The sequence below is a fragment of the Pan paniscus genome, chromosome 1, assembly GCF_029289425.2.
Source record: "Pan paniscus chromosome 1, NHGRI_mPanPan1-v2.0_pri, whole genome shotgun sequence".
Lineage (NCBI taxonomy): Eukaryota > Metazoa > Chordata > Mammalia > Primates > Hominidae > Pan > Pan paniscus.
This window is the reverse complement of record NC_073249.2, coordinates 12,636,558-12,657,956: the sequence shown is the minus strand read 5'-3', so window position 1 is coordinate 12,657,956 and position 21,399 is coordinate 12,636,558. Positions and strand designations below refer to the sequence as shown.

At 44.2% G+C, this 21,399-nt stretch overlaps 1 protein-coding gene across 7 annotated transcripts in view; it reads left to right on the top strand.

Moving 5' to 3' along the window:
- The window catches only part of LGALS8 (galectin 8), a 32,509-nt gene extending 11,395 nt beyond the window's left edge, over nucleotides 1-21,114 (top strand). For 4 of the 7 annotated variants that reach the window (XM_055099035.2, XM_057299806.2, XM_003824514.7 and 1 more), the window contains 9 exons: nucleotides 9,368-9,456; nucleotides 10,753-10,963; nucleotides 12,446-12,565; nucleotides 13,537-13,593; nucleotides 14,643-14,669; nucleotides 14,797-14,922; nucleotides 15,443-15,531; nucleotides 16,609-16,774; nucleotides 19,857-21,114. In XM_055099035.2, the coding sequence (XP_054955010.1) occupies nucleotides 9,368-9,456; nucleotides 10,753-10,963; nucleotides 12,446-12,565; nucleotides 13,537-13,593; nucleotides 14,643-14,669; nucleotides 14,797-14,922; nucleotides 15,443-15,531; nucleotides 16,609-16,774; nucleotides 19,857-20,006 (1,035 nt within the window). In that variant the 3' untranslated portion in view covers nucleotides 20,007-21,114. The remainder of the gene's footprint in view (nucleotides 1-9,367; nucleotides 9,457-10,752; nucleotides 10,964-12,445; nucleotides 12,566-13,536; nucleotides 13,594-14,642; nucleotides 14,670-14,796; nucleotides 14,923-15,442; nucleotides 15,532-16,608; nucleotides 16,775-19,856) is intronic. The other 3 variants (XM_055099081.2, XM_003824513.7, XM_055099093.2) reach the window with 1 other exon arrangement.
- Nucleotides 21,115-21,399: the final 285 nt, after the last annotated feature.

Here is a 21,399-nt window from a genome sequence, read left to right as displayed (position 1 = left end):
CACCTGTAATCCCAGCACTTTGGGAGGCCGAGGCAGGTGGATCACGAGGTCAGGAGTTCAAGACCAGCCTGGCCAAGATGGTGAAACTCCGTCTCTACTTAAAAATACAAAAATTAGCCAGGCGTGATGGCAGCCTCCTGTAATCCCAGCTACTCGGGAGGCTGAGGCAAGAGAATCACTTGAACCTGGGAGGCGGAGGTTGCAGTGAGCCGAGATGGTGCCACTGCACTCCAGCCTGGGTGACAGAGCGAGACTCCATCTCAAAAAAACAAAAAAAAACCCCACACACACAAAACCTGTTTTCTTGAATCATGGTTGTTTTGTTACTGATAGGTTCAATAAGTAAATATATTTATTGTCTGTTGTATTCTTTATTAGGCATTATAAACACACTGCCACTTTTTAATTTTTATTTCATTAATGTTTCCAAATTTTTTTTTTTTTTTTTAAGACAGAGGCTCGCTCTGTCACCCAGGCTGGAGTGGAGTGGTGCAGTCTTACCCCACTGCAACCTCCACCTCCTGGGCTCAGCCTTGTAAATAGCTGGGACTACAGGCATGCACCACCATGCCTGGCTAATTTTTGTATTTTTTTTGGTAAAGACAGAGTTTTGCCATGTTTCTCAGTCTGGTCAAGCACTCCTCCCGCCTCGGCCTCCCAAAGTGTTGGGATTACAGGCATGAGCCACCATGCCTGGCCTATTTCTAATATTTTGGTCCACATTGGTGTTAGACCAACTGTCCACATTAAGTTTTCTTGGAAAAGATGAAGTAAATATTGTAACTGGCCTATGTATTTTTTTCCCTATTTAGTATATTTCTTTGACTAGTTCAACTGATAGAATTCCAAGACTTAAAAAGGTCAGGCTCTAAGGCTGGGTCCAGAGGCTCATGCCTGTAATTCCAGCACTGTGGGAGGCCAAGGCTAGTGGATCACTTGAGCCCAGGAGTTCAAGACCAGCTTGAGCAACATAGTGAGACCTTGTCTCTCTATAAAAATACAAAAATTAACTGGGGATTGTGGCGCATGTCTGTAGTCCCAGCTACGAGGAAGACTGAGATGGGAGGATTGCTTGAGCCCAGGAGGTTAAGGCTGCAGTGAGCTGTGAGTTTGACACTGTGCTCCATTCTGGGTGACAGAGCAAGAACCATGCTCAAAAATAAAAATAAAAAGTCAGAGTCCGGGCGCTGCTGCTCATGCCTGTAATCCCAGCACTTTGGGAAGCTGAGGCGGGAGGATCACTTGAGGTAGGAGTTCGAGACCAGCCTGACTAACACAGTGAAACCCCGTCTCTACTAAAAATACAAAAAGTAGCCGGGCATGGTGGCGGTGGCCTGTAATCCCAGCTACATGGGAGGTTGAGGCAGAAGAATCACTTGAACCCGGGAGGTGGAGGTTGTAATGAGCCAAGATTGCACAACTGCACTGTATCCTGGGCGACAGAGTGATACTTCATCTCAAAAAAAAAAAAAGAAAAAAAAAAAAAGGCTTCCTTTTCTGTTTTTTTTTTTTTCTTTCTTTCTTCTCTTTTTTTTTTTTTTTAAGAGATGGAGGCTTGCTCTATTGCCCAGGCTGGAGTGCAGTGGTGCAATCTCGGCTCACTGCCACCTTTGCCTCCTGGGTTCTAGCAATTCTCCTGCCTCAGCCTCCCGAGTAGCTGGGACTACAGGCGCACACCGCCACGCCCAGCTAATTGTTCTTTTGTATTTTAGTAGAGACGGGGTTTCACCATGTTGGCCAGCCTGGTCTCGAACTCCTGAGCTCAGGCAATCCGCCCGCCTCGGCCTCCCAAAGTGCTAGGATTATAGGCGTGAACCACCGTGGCTGGCCACTTACTTTTCTTTCTATTGAATTTGAATGAATAATTTGGAAGACAGTATCTTTACTTCATACCAGGAATGCTGTCAGTGAAATTTCTTGTTTGGCAGTTCATTATCTACCTATATATTTAATTTTGCTATTGTTTATAGAGTTCTTAAGATATGATTAAATGCTAGCTGGTTAAGAAATCATTTAGAAATGAAACAGAATTGGTTGTTACTCCAAGTTAATAAGTTGCTTGTCAACATAAATCCTACCTGGTACCCAGTTTTCTTAGGAACCTTGCTTCCATGTTTATCCTTTTCTGCTTAGTATTCTAAGTACTCCTTTTTTACCTTACAATTTAGTCTTAAAACACAACACAGTCAAGTCTTTCTTTTGTAACCTGTGAGGTACCTTCTAGCCTTTGTGCTGTTTTTCTTCTTTTTTGGCTGCCTGCCTTCCTGACTGAGAGTGGATTTCCTCACTAAGGCTCTGCCCTCTGATTTTTCACTCTCTTAATTTCTTTTTTGGTTTTACTAGTGAAATTTTGTCTTTAATGTCTCTTTCTTTTATGTCTTTACCGATCACTCATAGATTTTTTTTTCCATATGTATCCAGTTCCAGCCTTTCAGCTAATGTGAACCTCCAACTCTCAGTTGCTCAGCCAGCCCTTCAAGACTAGGAGTTCAAAACCAAACTTGCATCTTCCTTCCCAAACCAGCTTTCCTCTTGCAGTTTTCTGCAGCAGGATCCTTCTGCTGTTTAACTTTTGCCTCCTCCCTAGTTTCCTAGCACCCAATAGTTGGAAGATAGTCTGTCTTCAAAATTTTAAACTACATTTATGTCCAAACCAGTGGCTTTTCCTTTTAAAAAAATTTAAAGATAATATGTGCAAATCATTTTTTTAAAATTCAAACAGTATTTAAGAGTTTCAGTGAAACATGCATTTTCCTTCTACCCTGGTACTTAGTTTTGCTCCCCAAGGGCAATCACTTTTTACTGGTTTTTAAAAATATATCCTTCCTGAGATACTTATGAATATCCAAAAGTGTGTGTGTTGTGTATATCACCTTTTATATATCCTGTCTCTTTACATGCATGCATTTTACCGTATAAACTGTTTTCTACCCTGCTTTTTCTATTTGACCTATTTTGGAAATGTCATTTTATTTAGAACTTCCTCATTTATTTTAACAGCTGCATAATTAGCAGTAAAACTTATGTAAGCAGTCCCTTGTGAAGGGCTGTGTCTTTTTGCGATTATATCCGGTGCTATAGTGTACATCCTTGTGTGTGCATCTTGGTGTGCCTGTGCTACGTATTTCTATAGGATAAATCTGTAAAAGTGGAATCACTAGGTCAGAGGGTATGATCCATTTTCTTTACTTATTTATTTTATTTATTTATTCATTTATTTTTGAGATAGAGTCTTGCTCTGTTGCCCAGGCTGGAGTGCAGTGGCATGATCTTGGCTTACTGCAAGCTCCGCCTCCCGGGTTCACACCATTCTCCTGCCTCAGCCTCCAGAGTAGCTGGGACTACAGGCGCCCGCCACCCACGCCTGGCTAATTTTTTTGTATTTTTAGTAGAGACGGGGTTTCACCATGTTAGCCAGGATGGTCTCGATCTCCTGACCTCGTGATCTGCCCATCTCAGCCTCCCAAAGTGCTGGGATTACAGGTGTGAGCCACCGCGCCCGGCCCCATTTTATTATCTTTATTTGCTTGGATCCTTCTTAGCTTCTTCAATGTTAAAGATATTGACAGTTTTCCTCGTACTGAAATTTATAAATCCATTGACTCCCTTGATATTATTGCCCTGGCCTGACTGATTCTTCTCTCTCCTTTCTCTTCTCACCCCATGTTGAGGTCCCCAAGGTCACACCCAGTTTTGATGACTCACCAGCATAGAGTTGTACTTGTGCCTATGATTTATTGCGGTGAAAGGATATAGAGCAAAATTGCAAAGGGAAAGGCACCTGGGGTGAATTCCAGGGGAAATCCAGTGCAAGTTCCAAGGTCGCCTCCCAGTGGAGTCACATAGGATGTGCTTACATCCTCCAGCAATGAGTTGTGACAACACTTGTGAAATGTGGACTGCCAGGGAAGCTCATCAGAGCCTCAGTGCCTAGGGTTTTTACTGGAGGCTGGTCACATAAGCACCCTCACACATATCAAAAAATTCTGGTCCCCCAGAAGGAAAGCAGGTGTTTAGCATAACCATATTATTTGCATGAACAGTTCAGGTACAGGAAATCCCCGTTATCAGTTAGGTTGGTAGGTGCCCTTCTAAAATCCCACGTTCCTAGACACCAGCCAGGGGCCCGCCTCGTAAGGAGGCCTTTCCAGGACAGCAGTCAGGCCTGCCAATGTTCATTCTTTTCTGCATACCTCCTAATTTTAGAAACCACCGAGCCTTTGCTGCCTGACCTGTCCTGCTTTTCGATTTCTTTATCTACTTTGATATCTTTACAAATGATCTTTACCCTGACTTTTAAATGTGTGCTCTGCCCATTCACCTAGCGTGTGGTTCTGAGTCTCCAAGTCTTCTTAGCAGATTTGCTCTTAGATGCTCTGCCAACGCTTCACACCAAGTGTTACAAAGTAAACTCGTCATCTTCCTCCTGAAACCTGTCTCCCAGGCCAGGCGCGGTGGCTCACACCTGTAATCCCAGTACTGTGGGAGGCTGAGGTGGGTGGATCACCTGAGGTCAGGAGTTCGAGACCAGCCTGGCCAACTTGGTAAAACCCCATCTCTACGAAAAATACAAAAAAATTAGCCGGGCGTGGTGGTGGGCGCCTGTAATCCCAGCTATTCAGGAGGCTGAGGCAGGAGAATCGCTTGAACCCGGGAGGCGGAGATTCCAGTAAACCGAGATCACGCCATTGCACTCCAGCCTGGGCAACAAAAGTGAAACTCCATCTCAAGAAAAACAAAAAACAAAAAACCTGTTTTCTCCCCAGCTTTGTCATGTATTTAGTGGCCTTATGTAGACAGTTTCCTTTGAAACATCTCTTGGACTTCTCTGCTCTTCCAGGGCCATTGCCACCGACCTGGAATGTGTCCTTATCATTTCACGCCAGGCTTATGGCAGCAGTCAGTCACCCAGATGACCTCCTGACCTCTGGCTTATTTCACCCCCACTGGACTGTTGTTCCTAAACACTTCTTTCGTATGTCACTCTAAAATCTGACCCTGGCTGTACCTTTCTTTAACTACTCCCTGACTGCGTGCTGAGAGAAGATGGGTCTTGTCTTTTCCTGCCTCTCTGCTTTTGTAAACTGCCATTTCTACCTGAAGTGGCAACTGAAATCATACCTTCTTCATAAACTGTCTTTGGCTACCTCAGTTAGAATTCCTTATCCCATTTTCCTGAAGCATTTCTTTGACTCTTCTTTACTGCTCCCCCACCCTTTTTTTTTTCTTTGAGACTGAATTTTGCTCTTGTTGCCCAGGCTGGAGTGCAATGGCCCGATCTCGGCTCATTGCAACCTCCGCCTCCTGGGTTCAAGCGATTCTCCTGCCTCAGCCTCCTGAGTAGCTGGGATTACAGTCATGTGCCACCATGCCCGGCTAATTTTGTATTTTTAGTAGAGATGGGGTTTCTCCACGTTGGTCAGGCTGGTCTTCAACTCCCAACCTCAAGTGATCTGCCCACCTTCGCCTCCCAAAATGCTGGGATTACAGGTGTGAGCCACTGTGCCCGACCCCCATTTTTTTTTTTTAAAGATGTTGAATTGGTCAGGGTTTGTAGTTACAAGCAACAGAAGCCAACTCTTTAAGCAGAAAAGGAATTTGCTAAATGATAGTGCAGAGTTCTCAGAATCTCTAGCAGGATGAAGAACCAGGCTTGGAGAATAGGTAGCCACAGATATACAAGCATGCTGTAGGACCGTTCCCATGAAGAGGCATCTGTTGTCACCACTGGACACAGATGGTACTGTGTCTCTGCTACTCTACCAATGCCACTGCTGTCTCTGACCCCAGATGCAGCTCCCTCTGACCCTGGATGCAGCTCCCTCTGACCCTGGATATAGCTGCCCCTGACCCCGGATGTAGCTGCCTTTGACCCCGGATGTAGCTTTCTCCAACCCCAGATATAGCGGCTGCCCCCTTGCCAGAGTGAATACTGCGTCATTGTGGCTTCTTCTTGTCACTGGTTCTTACTTAAAAGCTGAGCTGGAAGTTCTAATGGGCAGTTTTGTCACCTGCTCTTACCTTGTTGCAGTCTAGATGAGGCCTAATGTTCATAAGGTAGGGGATTTTCAGATATGGAAAGGGATACCAATTTTCAACAGCCAAATAGAGTATCACATTTTCACTCTATGTTTCCTGGGTGTCTGTTATGTTTCCTGGGTGTCTGACTCTTAGGCTTCTTTCAAGCTGCAGTCTGCCTAATAGAGAGCCTTGCATTTAATCATCAAAAAGGCAAAGCAATATGAATCAGCAAGGGTGTTTTAGCAAATAACACCAAACCTGACTGTGGCGTAAGCTTGTAGTATTGTCTCCAGTGTGATCAGATCTGTATTTTAATTTTTTAAATGTAAATTAATAATGATCTGTGAATCACCAAAGTAGCTTGGAGTAGCCTAGAAAACAATGTATGTCCTCCGTTTTCACAGAAGCCATATAGTTGTGGGTTAAATGAGTCAGCGGCAGGGCACTGTGTCTCATAGTTTAAAAAAAAAAAAAGTATTACTGAAGTAATGCAAGATCTTTTCTGAAGTAGAAGGCATGATGAACCCAGAAAACTAAAGCAGCAAAGCAAGTGGCCAGCGTTCTTAGCACAGTTGTTCCTCAAACTGGAACAACCTATAAACAGTTGTGAACAAGGTATTAGAAGTGATGGGGGCCGGGTACGGTAGCTTCTCCTAAAGCTCATTACCTCCCAAAGCAACCCCAGCACTTTGGGAGGATCGCTTTGAGCCCAGGAGTTCCAGACCAGCCCGGCCAACATGGCAAAACCCCGTCTCTCTAAAAATACAAAAAATTAGCTGGGCATGGTGGCACGTGCCTGTAGTCCCAGCTACTTGGATGGCTGAGGCTGGAGAATCGCTTGAACCCGGGAGGCGGAGGTTGCAGTGAGCTGAGATCACACCACTGCACTCTAGCCTGGGGGATAGAGTGAGACTCTGTCTCCAAAAAAAAAAAAAAAAAAGTGATGGGAATAGATTGTTTTGTCTCAAAAAGCTCTTTCCAACGCTAAAATGAAACATATAATTAAAAATATTTTTCTGGCTATAAAAATATCGATGCTTATTATAGACATCTGCAAAGTATGAAAATATATGAAAAAAATTAAAATCCCATCATCCCCCATGAAAACTATTGTTATCATTTTTGTCTGATTTCTTTAGTGTTTTTCTTTTTTTTAATTTTTAATTTTTTTGAGTATGTAGTAGGTATATCTATTTATGGGCTATATGGGATATTTTGATACAGGATACAGTGTGTATTAGCAAGGTTTTCTTTTTAATGTTTATATTTATTTAGTTGAGATCATAATATATATGGCTTTATAGATTACTTTCTCACTTATATTACTAACATTTGTGTTATTAAATATTCTGCATAAAGATAATTTTAAGATGAAATTTGATGTTATAAAAACTTCTCATTTTATTAAGAGATTAACGCTATGAAACCTGCTGCTATATATTCTTGGAACGAGCTGTGACCCAAAAGATCAATGTAGGGATGTAGGTCCTTCCCCATTCTCTACACACAAAATCAGATACTCTGATGTGCAGCTGTAGCCCCAGTCTACACTGTCTGTTGTATTTTTTGTTTTCTGGTGTCATGTGCCTCCCACCCTGCTCCTAGCAATTGCCATGACAACAAATAGATAATTGGCTTCCGTAATTTCTCATCTTATTGCCTAAGGCAACAGAGACCTTGTGGGCTCAGCTTGCGGTTCAGCAGCTGCTTTGTTGCCTCTCCTCTGTATGTGTGAGGCCTGCCAGAGCCCACTTTCCAGACAGGTGAGAGTTCATTCATTCACCATGCAGTTACCGATCGTCTCTTGACCTGTGTCCTGGGGAGGTAAAGGTGACGAGCCAGTTCTGCCCCATGCAGCTCACAGTCTAGGCAAAGCTACATGCAAACAAACAGAATCCAAAGTGCTATCATGAACCCTCTGAGAGGGGCTGACTCAGCAGCCCAGGGAGCTTGAAGAAGGCTCCACAGAGGAGGCTGTGCCTCAAGGCGATTTCGGTTTAGGAGCCACCAATTTATAACCACTTTTCTGTGGCCCGTCTTATTTTATTTCTTATTTCTTGACAATCAGAAGTACCTTGGGTAGGTTTTACCATGCACATCGTAATTTGGGTGAGCTTGGTGTGAGGCTTAACGGTGTGTGGGCTGTATATCCTGGTCAGATGCTCCAGATGGAGGCAGATGGTTGTGATGCAGGAGAGGCAGCCACATAGCACAGGTCCCCAGCCAGTGGACTGGGAGGACAGTGTAGTCATCTCTGGGGAAGGGGAATGACAAGATCTGGCAGTGTGGCAGGTCCCAGAAAAAAAGGGCTGGGTTCTGGGCAGTGAGGGTGCAGGTTGAGACCTGAATAGTGGGTGGAGCCAGCTGTCAGAGTCCACGCCTGCAGACTGGACTGGTCCACGGCAGGTGGATGCCATGTCTTGAAGACCGACAGGCACCCACTCATCCTCATGATCATGCAGTTCTCTGGTTTCTAACAGTGCAGTCTGGGTTGCAGTCTGGGAGTCCAGCAGAGAAGAGCAGGCCCTGAAATCCCAGGTGTGGGGACGTGGCTTAACGTGGAGTTTCCTTCAGAGGCAGTGAGTGCTTGTCATTGTCTCCGTCAGCATTGGCTTTGGGCCTAGTGTGGCCTCGAACCTTCTGTTGGGATCAGCAGTGGAACAGTAGGAAAAGGAATGAGTAGACGTGGCATTGCAACAAGTTTTTTTTTTTTTTTTCTGTTAGAATTATATTAAGCAGAAGTTTTGCTTCACAAACTCTCAGCCAAATACAAAATACTATGAATAGTATTTACCTTGTGTCTCTTTCCAAATAACTCATAGTGGTTTGCAGCTATTGCAGATATCCTGGCCATGCGGTATGTGGTTCCTTTTTTTTTTTTTTTTTTTTTTTGAGACAGAGCCTTGCTCTGTCGCCCAGGCTGGAGCATAGTGGCGGCTCACTGCAAGCTCCGCCTCCTGGGTTCGTGCCATTCTCCTGCCTCAGCCTCCCGAGTAGCTGGGACTACAGGCGCCCACCACAACACCTGGCTAATTTTTGTATTTTTAATAGAGACGGGGTTTCACCGTGTTAGCCAGGATGGTCTCGATCTCCTGACCTCGTGATTCTCCCGCCTCGGCCTTCCAAAGTGCTGGGATTACAGGCGTGAGCCACCGCGCCCAGCCGCAGTTCCTTTTTATAGCTGTTTGAATAGGAAAGATGACTTGGAAAATGCTGGATTCTGAGCAGATTTATGTGCAGCCTTAAAAAGTGTAGTTTTTCTCTATCAATAATGAGTGTGGGTTGTAATTGCTTAGTAAGTAATTTTGTTTATGTAAACGTACATTTGTTAAATTTTTTTTCTTAGGTAATCCCGTATGTTGGCACCATTCCTGATCAGCTGGATCCTGGAAGTTTGATTGTGATACGTGGGCATGTTCCTAGTGACGCGGACAGGTAAAATCATTGTGCTAAAGGAAGGAGCATGAATAGGCTGTCTTTTTGTGATTGTAGAATGATAACAGAGTAAGGCGGGAGAGACCATTTGATACTTTGAGGCCCAGTTAGCTTTCATCAGCAGCCCTGGCCAAGGTGCTGAGGAGATTGGAATGAATGACTAAATAAAGGTTATTGGGATTTATTTCATTGCTGTAAGTCTGATTTCAGTATAAAAAAATTAGAACTATCAGCTGGATGTGGTGACTTACACATACTTTTCCAGCACTTTGGGAGGCCAAGGCAGGAGGATTGTTTGAGGCCAGGAGTTCGAGACCAGCCTGGGCAACATAGTGAGACCCCCCATCTGTAAAAAAAAAAAAATTTAAAAATTAACTGGGCTTGGTGGTGTGCACCTGTAGTTGTAGCTACTCAGGGGGCTGAGGTAGGAGGATTCCTTGAGCCCAGGAGTTTGAGGTTGCAGTGAGCTGTGATCGAGCCACTGCACTATAGCCTGGGTGACAAAAAAAAAAAAGAAAAGAAAAAGAATTAGGTATGTCATTAAAGAAAGGAATTGTGGTCAGATGACAGGGACAGTCTAGTTTTAGTCTGACATTCCCACAGCATCACAGATCTAGTTCAGATGGTTTTACTGAATACTTGCTTTGGATACAAGCTGTGGTATCATTAGTGTTGGGCTCAGCTCTGTGTACCTAACCCCTGAAGAGCAGTGGTTTAAGATGTGAAAATTAAGTCTCAAGGAGACAGCCCAGGCCTTTTCAGTGAACTCCTTCAAGTCGTTAGAGAAGTAGACTCCTTCGAGCTCACCACTCTGCTATCGTGAGGGTGAGGTAAGGTCCCCTTTCGCGTTTTCCTTGACAGCCAGATTTCCAGCCCTCACCTCTGTGCTTTGGGTACCTGGATGGGTGCATGTGGTGGTTGCGGGGAAACAGAGCTGGACAAAAGGCAAGTGCTTGCTGACTTTTAAGGCAATTTCCAGTAGTCTTCCCTGAGCACTTTACTTCCATCTTATCAGCAGAGCTTTAGCTGCACAGGCAGGCCTAGCTGCGAGGGAGGCTGGGAAAGGTAGGTTTTTATTCTGGGCAGATTCAGACCCAGTTCAAACTCAGGGGCTATTTTACTGAGGAAGACAGAAAAGAAGATTAGGCAGTCAGCTCTTTAGGCCTCATAGTGAATGAACGAGGAGGGATTGGTCAGTCCCTTGTCACTGGGCCTGGAGTGTAGTGCCTGCTGGGCCTTTACTGGTGGCTTTCCTTTCTGAGCACTCATGGGGCCCCTGTGTCTTCCCTCATATAGATTCCAGGTGGATCTGCAGAATGGCAGCAGCGTGAAACCTCGAGCCGATGTGGCCTTTCATTTCAATCCTCGTTTCAAAAGGGCCGGCTGCATTGTTTGCAATACTTTGATAAATGAAAAATGGGGACGGGAAGAGATCACCTATGACACGCCTTTCAAAAGAGAAAAGTCTTTTGAGATCGTGATTATGGTGCTCAAGGACAAATTCCAGGTAGGTTTTGGAGAGGGACAGGTTGAGTCCTCATTAGTGAGCAGGAGTGCACAGGGGTGCTTTTCACATTTGTGAGCCCAGCCTTATATTTCCTACACCTGAGATATAGTTTGTTTGGCTTTGTAGTTTTTCTCCATAAAAGGACCAGGAAGGCACCTAAATGTGAGGTATGGCACCACTACTCTCCAGCCAGTTGTTGCCATGCAGAAATATGGTCCACTGTGACCAGATCTTTTTATTAGATCCTATTTCTCCTAGCAGGGCTGAGTTCCGAATTGACACAGTATTATGTTCATGATGGGAGGGTAAGTTATAATATAACCGCCACCACCCGAAGAGCTAACAAGGGCAATCCCAGCATAGAAATCAGAAGGGTTTTGTAAATTCAGGTCTTGCCACAAGACAGTTCTGTAGGATCATGAGATTTTACACCCAGAGGAGAGCCTAGAAATCCTTGATGTCAGTTCCATCTCTGGCTTCATGGAGTGTCTTATACCTAGCGCGTATGTGTACGGTTGAATTTGGTCCCAGAAGCTCTTACACCTGCTGGCCCTCTGGCCTGTGGAGCTTGCCCGCAGTAGAGGTTTGTACCAACGCGAGAGAAGACTCGCATGCCTCTGGCGCAGATCCTTTCTGATCTTCGGGATACTGCTCCCGCCCGAAAGTCTTTCTGAATCTCCCAAACTCCATTCACCTCTCCCTTCGCTGGCCTTTTGAGCCCATGTCTGTATCATTCTTTTTCACAGTTTTTAACAGTTGTGCTTTGGCTTTATGTGTTTATTTTGCCTCCACAATGGGATTTTAAGCTCCTTGAGTCAGAGACTATATTGTATGCTGCTCGCGTTTTCTGCCTATAACCTAACGTGGTACCTGGCATTTGAGAGGGAGGGAGGAGGAGCCTCGTAGCATGCCGAGGACCTGCAGAAGCTACTTTCTCGTCATCTTACTGTAGTCTGTTGAGGTAGAGATTGTTCCTACTTCAGAATAAGAAAACCGAATTCAAATATGTTGGGTAACTTGTCCATATTAATTTATTTAGCAAATACAACGGATTTTGAGTGTCTGCCACATGGGTGGTCTCCAGGGACAGTGTTGTGGGGAGCTCGCAGGCAGATCTTTAACCTGGGTTCACAATCTCCAGGGCACCTGTGCCTGGGCTTCCAGGCGACCTTCGAACCCAGATGTCTCACATGTATGCAGAGGCGCACACAAGCACACACACATATACCATATACTTATGACTGCCTGTTTGTCTGGGGAGAGACAGTTCCTGGTGCTTAATCAAATCAGGAACTCAAAAGAAGTTCGGAAGCACTGCTAGTGTTTTGGGTGCTTTCGGTTACCATTTGGTCATGTGTGTGGAGACCTGTGGGAACAGGTATAAAATTGGACGCAAGGAAACATTTAAATTTGGATAATAAGTTAATTTATTAACTGTTTTTTTTTGGTGGCGGGGGGGCTCTGTCTTCTGTATCTCTCTAGGTGGCTGTAAATGGAAAACATACTCTGCTCTATGGCCACAGGATCGGCCCAGAGAAAATAGACACTCTGGGCATTTATGGCAAAGTGAATATTCACTCAATTGGTTTTAGCTTCAGCTCGGTGAGTGACCTTCCACAGCTTGGGGTCTTTTATGAGGATGGTTTCTGATGAGATGGTAGAAAAAATCTTCAAATAACACTTCTATTGACATAAAAAGGACGTATCTCCCTGACTGTAGTATTAATTTTTTGGAAGTGAACTGTTCACACTAGCAGAAGGCTGTTTATCAGCCAGGGCTTCATTGTCTGTAGGATCTCAAACCTAGTGTGGTTTTAATAAAACACACACAGTTTTTAGTTGGGTAGCAGCTATTTCCTTTGCATGGGCATAAAATGGAGTATTTCTGTAAGACAGGTTCCTAGGCTGGGAGTGTCTGAGTCAAAGAGCACAGTCATGTGTTGCATAAGGACAGTTCAGTCAATGATGAACCGCATATACAACCGTGGTCCCATAAGATTGTCATATACTGTATTTTTACCATACCTTTTCTATGTTTAGGTAAGTTTATATGCACAAATACTTACCATCCTGCTCTGGTTGCCTACAGTATTCGGTACAGTGCCTGCTGTACAGATTCACTGTCCAGGAGCTATAGGCCACACCCTACAGCCTAGGTGTGTAGTTGGCAGTACCATGTAAGGTTGTTTAGTAATATTCTGTGATGTTTGCATGATGACAAAAGTCATGTAAGGACACATTTCTCAGAACATATACCCTTCGTTAAGCAACACATGACTGTCTTTGCACTGAAAATTTTGATAGATACTAACTCGCCCTTCACAAGGGTAAAAACAGTTTGCACTCTCAACAGCCATGCTCCCACCTTCTTGTTGACATTACATCTTATTCTCTGTAATGTTTGCCAATCTGATGGGGGGCGGAAAGGACCCCAGTGTCAAGTGTATTTTTGGATCATAGTTTTCAAGCATATTTTTAGTACCATTTATACTTTTTTAATATGTCAAACAGGTTATATATAGAAAATATTTTCTACTGGATGTTACAAATTAATCTTTATTATCTTTTCTCAGGTTTTACAAAGTACCCAAGCATCTAGTGTGGAACTGACAGAGATAAGTAGAGAAAATGTAAATATTAAATCTTTTAATGAGCCACTGGTTTAAAATGTTGTTTTAGCTGCCATGTTAATGAAATGGCAAGAAGGCTGGGTTTTTGAAAATTATGATTTTAGAACGCAAGTAATCACTTGAAAATTGAGATACATACTTGTGGTGCCAGGCACGCAGTAAGTTTTTGCTGATGATTCACCTGTCAGTTTATGTAACTGCCACTCACTGTTCTTATGTAAAAAGGACTCTCTCACTCTTAACTGCTGAATAGTACTGTTCTGGGGTATTTCCAAATATTGAACATCAGCCAGTGCACTGGCAAATGAACTTCCATGTGTATCTTCAACTCCTGGGAGAATAACTGCAATTTAAAAATGCGCTGTTATTAATGGAGAAAGTGAGGTCTTACCGACTGGCATGTTCACACCTCACAGACAGAATAGAATCTTAGCATTCTGGGGGCACCCTGGAAAGGACAATTAAGACACGTTTGAAGTTCATGTAGTGCTGGGTGAAGGTGGTGGCTCAGGCCTGTAGTCCCAGCGCTTTGGCTGAGGTGGGGGGATTGCTTGAGCCTAGGAGTTTGAGATCAGCCTGGGCCACATAGGGAGAACCCCATCTCTACAAAAAATTAAAAAATTATCTGGGCATGGTGGCACATGGCTGTGATCCCAGCTTTGGGTGGCTGAAGTAGGAGGATGACTTGAGCCCAGGAGGTTGAGGCTGCAGTGAGCCATGATTGAGCTACTGCATCCCAGTGTGGATGGCAGAGTAAGACCCTGTCTCTTAAAAAAATTTCATATAGTTCTATGAAAAATTATTAATTTATGGTGGAGGATAAAGGACTCAGATGAACAGGGATATCAGACTCTCTTCTCAACCCGTGTAGCCCTTCACAACACCATACCATTCTGTCATAAAGCACCAGCTGCCTGGAGGTCACACCAGAGTGGAGCAGGAACATCCCAGGCTCCGGCCAGGCTCAGCTCAGCACAACCAAGACTTCAGATTATAAACTATAATTCTTCCCCTTCTAACATTGTTGTGTTTTGTTTCTTTTCCAATAGGTTCCAAAGTCTGGCACGCCCCAGCTTGTGAGTATTTTTGCCTGGGTTATTTCATGTGGAATATTTTATAAAGTTGCATAGAAAATGAACAGTTTAAACCGTGGAGGGCAGCTTCATTCATTCCATTCCTTACTGTAGAACTGTTTCCCTACAGCCTAGTAATAGAGAAGGAGACATTTCTAAAATCGCACCCAGAACTGTCTACACCAAGAGCAAAGATTCGACTGTCAATCACACTTTGACTTGCACCAAAATACCACCTATGAACTATGTGTCAAAGGTTTGAAGAGCCCCAAATTTTCTTAACTCTATATAAAAATTAAGTTGTAATGAGCTGTTACGAGTAACCTGTACCCACAATAGAAGCCCAAAGCAGCCCCCTCTGCATTTGTGTGCCGTCCCTGGACAGATTCGAGAGTCAACCAGGCCTGCCTCTGAGCCATTCCTGTGTATTTCCTCAGCACCTCCCTGCTTGGCTGCTTCCCCTTCAGGCAGAACACAGTACTGCCTCAGACCCCAGGCACAGGGGGCCTTCCTGGCGTGTTTCACTCATACAGAGGGCATCGGGTCTCACCCTGTCACTCATTTCATCGTCTAAAATGTAATCATGAAGTGTTTGCTTCGAGCCAGGGACAGTGCTGCTGCAGGGGACCCAGCTGGGACCAAGGCAGACTGTCTCTCCCCTCCTGGGATTTACAGGGTCATGGCTCTGAAACATTCTGTAGTGTTCTTTGGACACGAGTTTTCCCTGGAGATCGCTTTCTGCAGGCCTCTTGGTCCTGACTGTGGCTTCTTTTCAGAGCCTGCCATTCGCTGCAAGGTTGAACACCCCCATGGGCCCTGGACGAACTGTCGTCGTTAAAGGAGAAGTGAATGCAAATGCCAAAAGGTCAGTATCCTTTGGTACCAGTCACAGTGCAGATACTTCCGTGCCTGTTACCGCCTTCCACCCGTGAACGGTCCTGTGAGCTGGAAGTAGGGCTAGCGTCAGAATCTTCATTTCCAAAGTGAGATGATTCAAGCAGGAGGAGGTGAGATTGTGAACAGCCAGTGGGGAGCAGAGCCGACTAAAGCCGTGTTCTGACCTCGGCTTTTTCTGGCCAGACAAGAGAGTAGCATTTTTGTCCACTAGGCCTATCCTTGCCTTGTAGAACTCCAGAGCAGCCCCGTAAGATCAGGCAACATCTTTTTTTTTTGAGATGGAGCCTCACTGTGTCACCCAGGCTGGAGTGCAGTGTCACAATCCCAGCACACCACAACCTCCGCTTCCTGGGTGTTCAAGCCATTCTCCTACCTCAGCCTCTGGAGTAGCTAGGCGCACCACCACGCCCAGCTACTTTTTGTATTTTTAGTAGAGACAGGGGTTCACCATGTTGGCCAGGCTGGTCTGGAACTCCTGACCTCAAGTGATCCGCCCACTTCGCCCTCCCAGTGCTGGGATTACAGGTGTGAGTCACCACGCCCAGCCCAGGCAACATTTTTTAGGGCCCCTCTTGTCATGTGATTTAGAAAATTTCTGCTTTAACAACTTTTTCCACAGACGTCCAGCCTTCTGAAAGCTTGAAATTAGAGCTATTTCCTAGAAAGTGGCATACTTTCAAGAAGGAAGGAACACGGGTAGATGATGAAAAGAGAATACCTGCTTGAGAGGATCCCAGGCTCCTGCAGCCTGAAGTAGTCATTCAGTTTAGCGTTAAACCTTCCATTTCTGTCCAACCACATCTCAGCCTCAACGCTGATTTTAAAGGGTTTTTTTTTCGTATTTTTATTTTGCAAGTAACGAATTAGTGGAATGCTGACTGGGTTTAAAATTTAAACTTCACCTGCATTCCCATGTCCATGTGGATACGTGTGTTTCATAGAGTTAGAATCATGGTTCAAGTCTGGTCACTAACATTGCTGAAATTGCCACTACTCTGTCCTACTTGGTTAACTAAGGTTTTTTTTTTCCTTTCTTTCTCAAAAGCTTTAATGTTGACCTACTAGCAGGAAAATCAAAGGATATTGCTCTACACTTGAACCCACGCCTGAATATTAAAGCATTTGTAAGAAATTCTTTTCTTCAGGAGTCCTGGGGAGAAGAAGAGAGAAATATTACCTCTTTCCCATTTAGTCCTGGGATGTACTTTGAGGTGAGGTTACAGTTTTTGAAAATGGGACAGCAATAAGAATCCTGGGAGCAGGGGTGGGATAAGTGGTCCATTTAAATCAAGTCCTAACTCAATATGTGGAGGTTGTGTATGTTTTTTGTTTACTTGGAGATTGTAATTTGCCCCTTTTTATAACGTGGGCAATCAGTATAAATGGCAAAACCAGTAGAGTGTCAAATTATGCACATTGGAATTGACATTTGTCATCATATTAAAATTCCTGTGTAGCCCCATATTGATAGGAATTTAACCAGGAAGCTTGTCTCAGGACTGGAGTCACACATTTAATCATATAAGCAGACTTGAGGACGTGGAGACCCTAAAACTGCTTGCTTGCACTGGCCATCATCTCCCATCAGGGTAGACGGTTTCAGGTGGCAGTCCTTTCTCCTAAGGAGTTAGTCTTGTTTGTATGTATGTATTCAAGGAAAAATACATCAGTCCCTTGGAACTAAAAGGCATGTAGTCCTGAGTCCCCAGATAGGTGAATATTGTAACACATACCTTTCCCGAAATATGTTTCTGGGATGCTGAGCAGAGAATAGTCTCCTTGTGATGCGGATGCCGGGTGTTTGGCCAGCCTCAATCACCAGCTCAGGTGCCACTGCCTCACACAGTCACTTAGGGTCATTGGTTTAGGTTATCATTCTACAGCATTTTAAACTGACACATTGCCTGGACCATGTGGGTTCTTCAGGACTCATCAAAACCCGTTACTAAAAGCATGAATATCAGGCGGAATAGATAGCAATGTGACATTCGTATTTATCCCTAAGTTCCAGTCTAATGCAGTGCCCTGGTATGTGGAGTGTAGACAGATGTGGGCTCATCATGGAAGGTTCCCTGGAAGTTGTGGATATTGGTTTGGAATTCAGAAAGCTGGGAAGGATGTGGAAGGCTGAAGGTTGGCTTTTCTAGATTTAGGGCATGATTTGAACAAGTCCTTACAGGTGGGAAGGGCAGCACAGGGTTGTTGGCTTGGCAAGAGTCAAGGTGCAAAGGGTGACTTGGGGTTCACTGGAGGGAAACAGAGATGAGTGCTCTAGAAGGAAGTTGAGCCTTGTGGTGGGTGACAGGAAACCAATGATGTAACTTGTTTTTGACCTATCTGGGCCCCAAGTTTGGATCTGCTATATTAATATAAAAAAGGATAATAATGATACATTCAAATAATGCTGAAAAATACTAAGATGAAAATACCTCCAACTTCATAATTCAAACCATACCATTAGGATTAGGTGAACCACATTCCAGGCATTTTTTTGCAGAGACAGTGAAAAGGATGGCTGGCTGAAGGAATGAATAGATGTTATATGCTTTTGAACAATCGTCTTTTCCATTTAATTTTCTAATTCAGGAGCAGTAATTATCCTTGTGTTGATCACTGCTGACGATTTTCTATACTGATAGGTCCTTTCCGGGGGCTTCTATCTCTTGCCTTTTAAATATGCTTGCATTGAGATTATCTCAGGTCTTTCTATTATGCCATTACTTTCATTTTAAATCTTCTTGCTCTTTCAAATACACTTTAGTTGTATCTACAGTGTTTTAAAAACAATCTCATTCAGTGTTGTAATTTCATCTGTGGGCTCTTCCTCTGGATGAAATCCGTGTTCCTCCCAGCTGTTTGGCAGCATCAGATGGTTGTGAGGGATTCTGTTGTTCTGTTTTCTTCTAGGCAAAGGATGTGCCTTCTTTTCATTTGCAGTAGTCTGCTCACCCGGAAGCATGTCATTTCTTTGCCACTTGCTTGTAATTCACTGGCTTTGCACTTGCTCTGATACAGTACAGGTAACTAATTGACTCCCTCTGCTGCCAACTTGGTTTTCCTTCTGAGCTATAGCATCAGGCTGTGTGTTTTGTGTTTTCTTGAGATTTTGTTAAATATATCTGGGGTCCCTTCTACCTGGTTGGAACTGGGATTCCCACCATTCTTGTGGGGATAGAATCTCAGGTTACACCTATTTCCCCAATCCTCTGTAGCCACAGAAGCTTCATCTTGGCCAGCTCTGTTATCAGAGTGCAGGACTTGGGCTGAAATTTCCTCCCCTTCCTGATTTTCCTTGACAGTCCTTTCCACTGCTCCTATCAAAAGAATGAAAACCCTCAACTTGCTGCTTTGCAGATTCAGGTTTTGTGCTTCATTCTGGCCTCTCGGGGTGGGGCCGGGTTAGCAGCAAGGCTGAACTGCCCCTCTTTCTTCTGAAGCCTTCATGGGGGCGAGGAGCACAGGGAGAGCTCAGTGCAGGGCCTCCCAGTGGCCTTCTCAGAGTGGGTGGAAACCCAGCCTGGCACTGGCAGCATGGCACCAGAAGTATGATGTAAAAGGCTAGTAGGTTTTTTGGTTTTTCATTGTTTGAGTTTTGGGCAGAGATGACTGTGAAGGGCGAACACTGCCGATGGATCTGAATGAATTTGTAGAATGTGCACCACTTCCAACTTACGGGATACCCAGCTTTGACCGCTTTGGACAAACACACTGAGGCCAAGATGTGCTGAGCTTATCAGGATCAGGATCACCAAGCAGCTGTAAAAACCCTAGCAAGTGCCTTAAGCTGCTGAAATTTCATATTAATTGTCTGGTTTGTTCATGGTCCTAGAGTTTGAGGTAGAAAAGTCAGGATCCAAGTCCCTTGGTTCCAGGCTACAGCTGGAAACAGCATCTCGGTGAACTAAAGCAACCATATTAAGAGTTTTCCTGCTTTAGGAGAGTCCCCAGCATCAGCGAGGAGGGGCAGCACTCTGGCTTTCCAGGAGCAAGGGGCAGGATGCGGCCGAGGGAGAGGGGCTGTGTTGAGGAAAGGAGGGCCGCAGGCCCTGGGGATGGTGTGAGGCTCCAAACATGTCCGAGTCACTTCCCTGGGTGGGATGAGGCAGACAGTGCCACCATCAGGGACACTTTAGTTAGATTAGGGTCTTGGAAGTCACAGAAGGAAGTCAGCAGCAGCAGGCTGGAACTTTTCTATGTATAATCAAATGGTTTACTCTGACACCGTTAGCATGTAACAAACACAAAATTTTAAAGTAAGGGGAACCACTAATGGCATGTTTCCTTTCCTTTCAGATGATAATTTATTGTGATGTTAGCGAATTCAAGGTTGCAGTAAATGGCGTACACAGCCTGGAGTACAAACACAGATTTAAAGAGCTCAGCAGTATTGACACGCTGGAAATTAATGGAGACATCCACTTACTGGAAGTAAGGAGCTGGTAGCCTACCTACACAGCTGCTACAAAAACCAAAATACAGAATGGCTTCTGTGATACTGGCCTTGCTGAAACGCATCTCACTGTCATTCTATTGTTTATATTGTTAAAATGAGCTTGTGCACCATTAGGTCCTGCGGGGTGTTCTCAGTCCTTGCCATGAAGTACGGCGGTGTCTAGCACTGAACGGGGAAACTGGGGGCAGCAACACTTATAGCCAGTTAAAGCCACTCTGCCCTCTCTCCTACTTTGGCTGACTCTTCAAGAATCCCATTCAACAAGTATTTATGGAGTACCTACTATAATACAGTAGCTAACATGTATTGAGCACAGATTTTTTTTGGTAAAACTGTGAGGAGCTAGGATATATACTTGGTGAAACAAACCAGTATGTTCCCTGTTCTCTTGAGCTTCGACTCTTCTGTGCTCTATCGCTGTGCACTGCTTTTTCTACAGGCATTACATCAACTCCTAAGGGGTCCTCTGGGATTAGTTATGCAGCTATTAAATCACCCGAAGACACTAATTTACAGAAGACACAACTCCTTCCCCAGTGATCACTGTCATAACCAGTGCTCTACCGTATCCCATCATTGAGGACTGATGTTGACTGACATCATTTTCTTTATCGTAATAAACATGTGGCTCTATTAGCTGCAAGCTTTACCAAGTAATTGGCATGACATCTGAGCACAGAAATTAAGGCAAAAAACCAAAGCAAAACAAATACATGGTGCTGAAATTAACTTGACGTCAAGCCCAAGGCAGCTGATTTCTGTGTATTTGAACTTAGGGCGAATCAGAGTCTACACAGACGCCTACAGAAAGTTTCAGGAAGAGGCAAGATGCATTCAATTTGAAAGATATTTATGGGCAACAAAGTAAGGTCAGGATTAGACTTCAGGCATTCATAAGGCAGGCACTATCAGAAAGTGTACGCCAACTAAGGGACCCACAAAGCAGGCAGAGGTAACGCAGAAATCTGTTTTGTTCCCATGAAATCACCAATCAAGGCCTCTGTTCTTCTAAAGATTAGTCCATCATCATTAGCAACTGAGATCAAAGCACTCTTCCACTTTACGTGATTAAAATCAAACCTGTATCAGCAAGTTAAATGGTTCCATTTCTGTGATTTTTCTATTATTTGAGGGGAGTTGGCAGAAGTTCCATGTATATGGGATCTTTACAGGTCAGATCTTGTTACAGGAAATTTCAAAGGTTTGGGAGTGGGGAGGGAAAAAAGCTCAGGCAGTGAGGATCATTTTATCACATTAGACTGGGGCAGAACTCTGCCAGGATTTAGGAATATTTTCAGAACAGATTTTAGGTATTATTTCTATCCATATATTGAAAAGAATACCATTGTCAATCTTATTTTTTTTAAAGTACTCAGTGTAGAA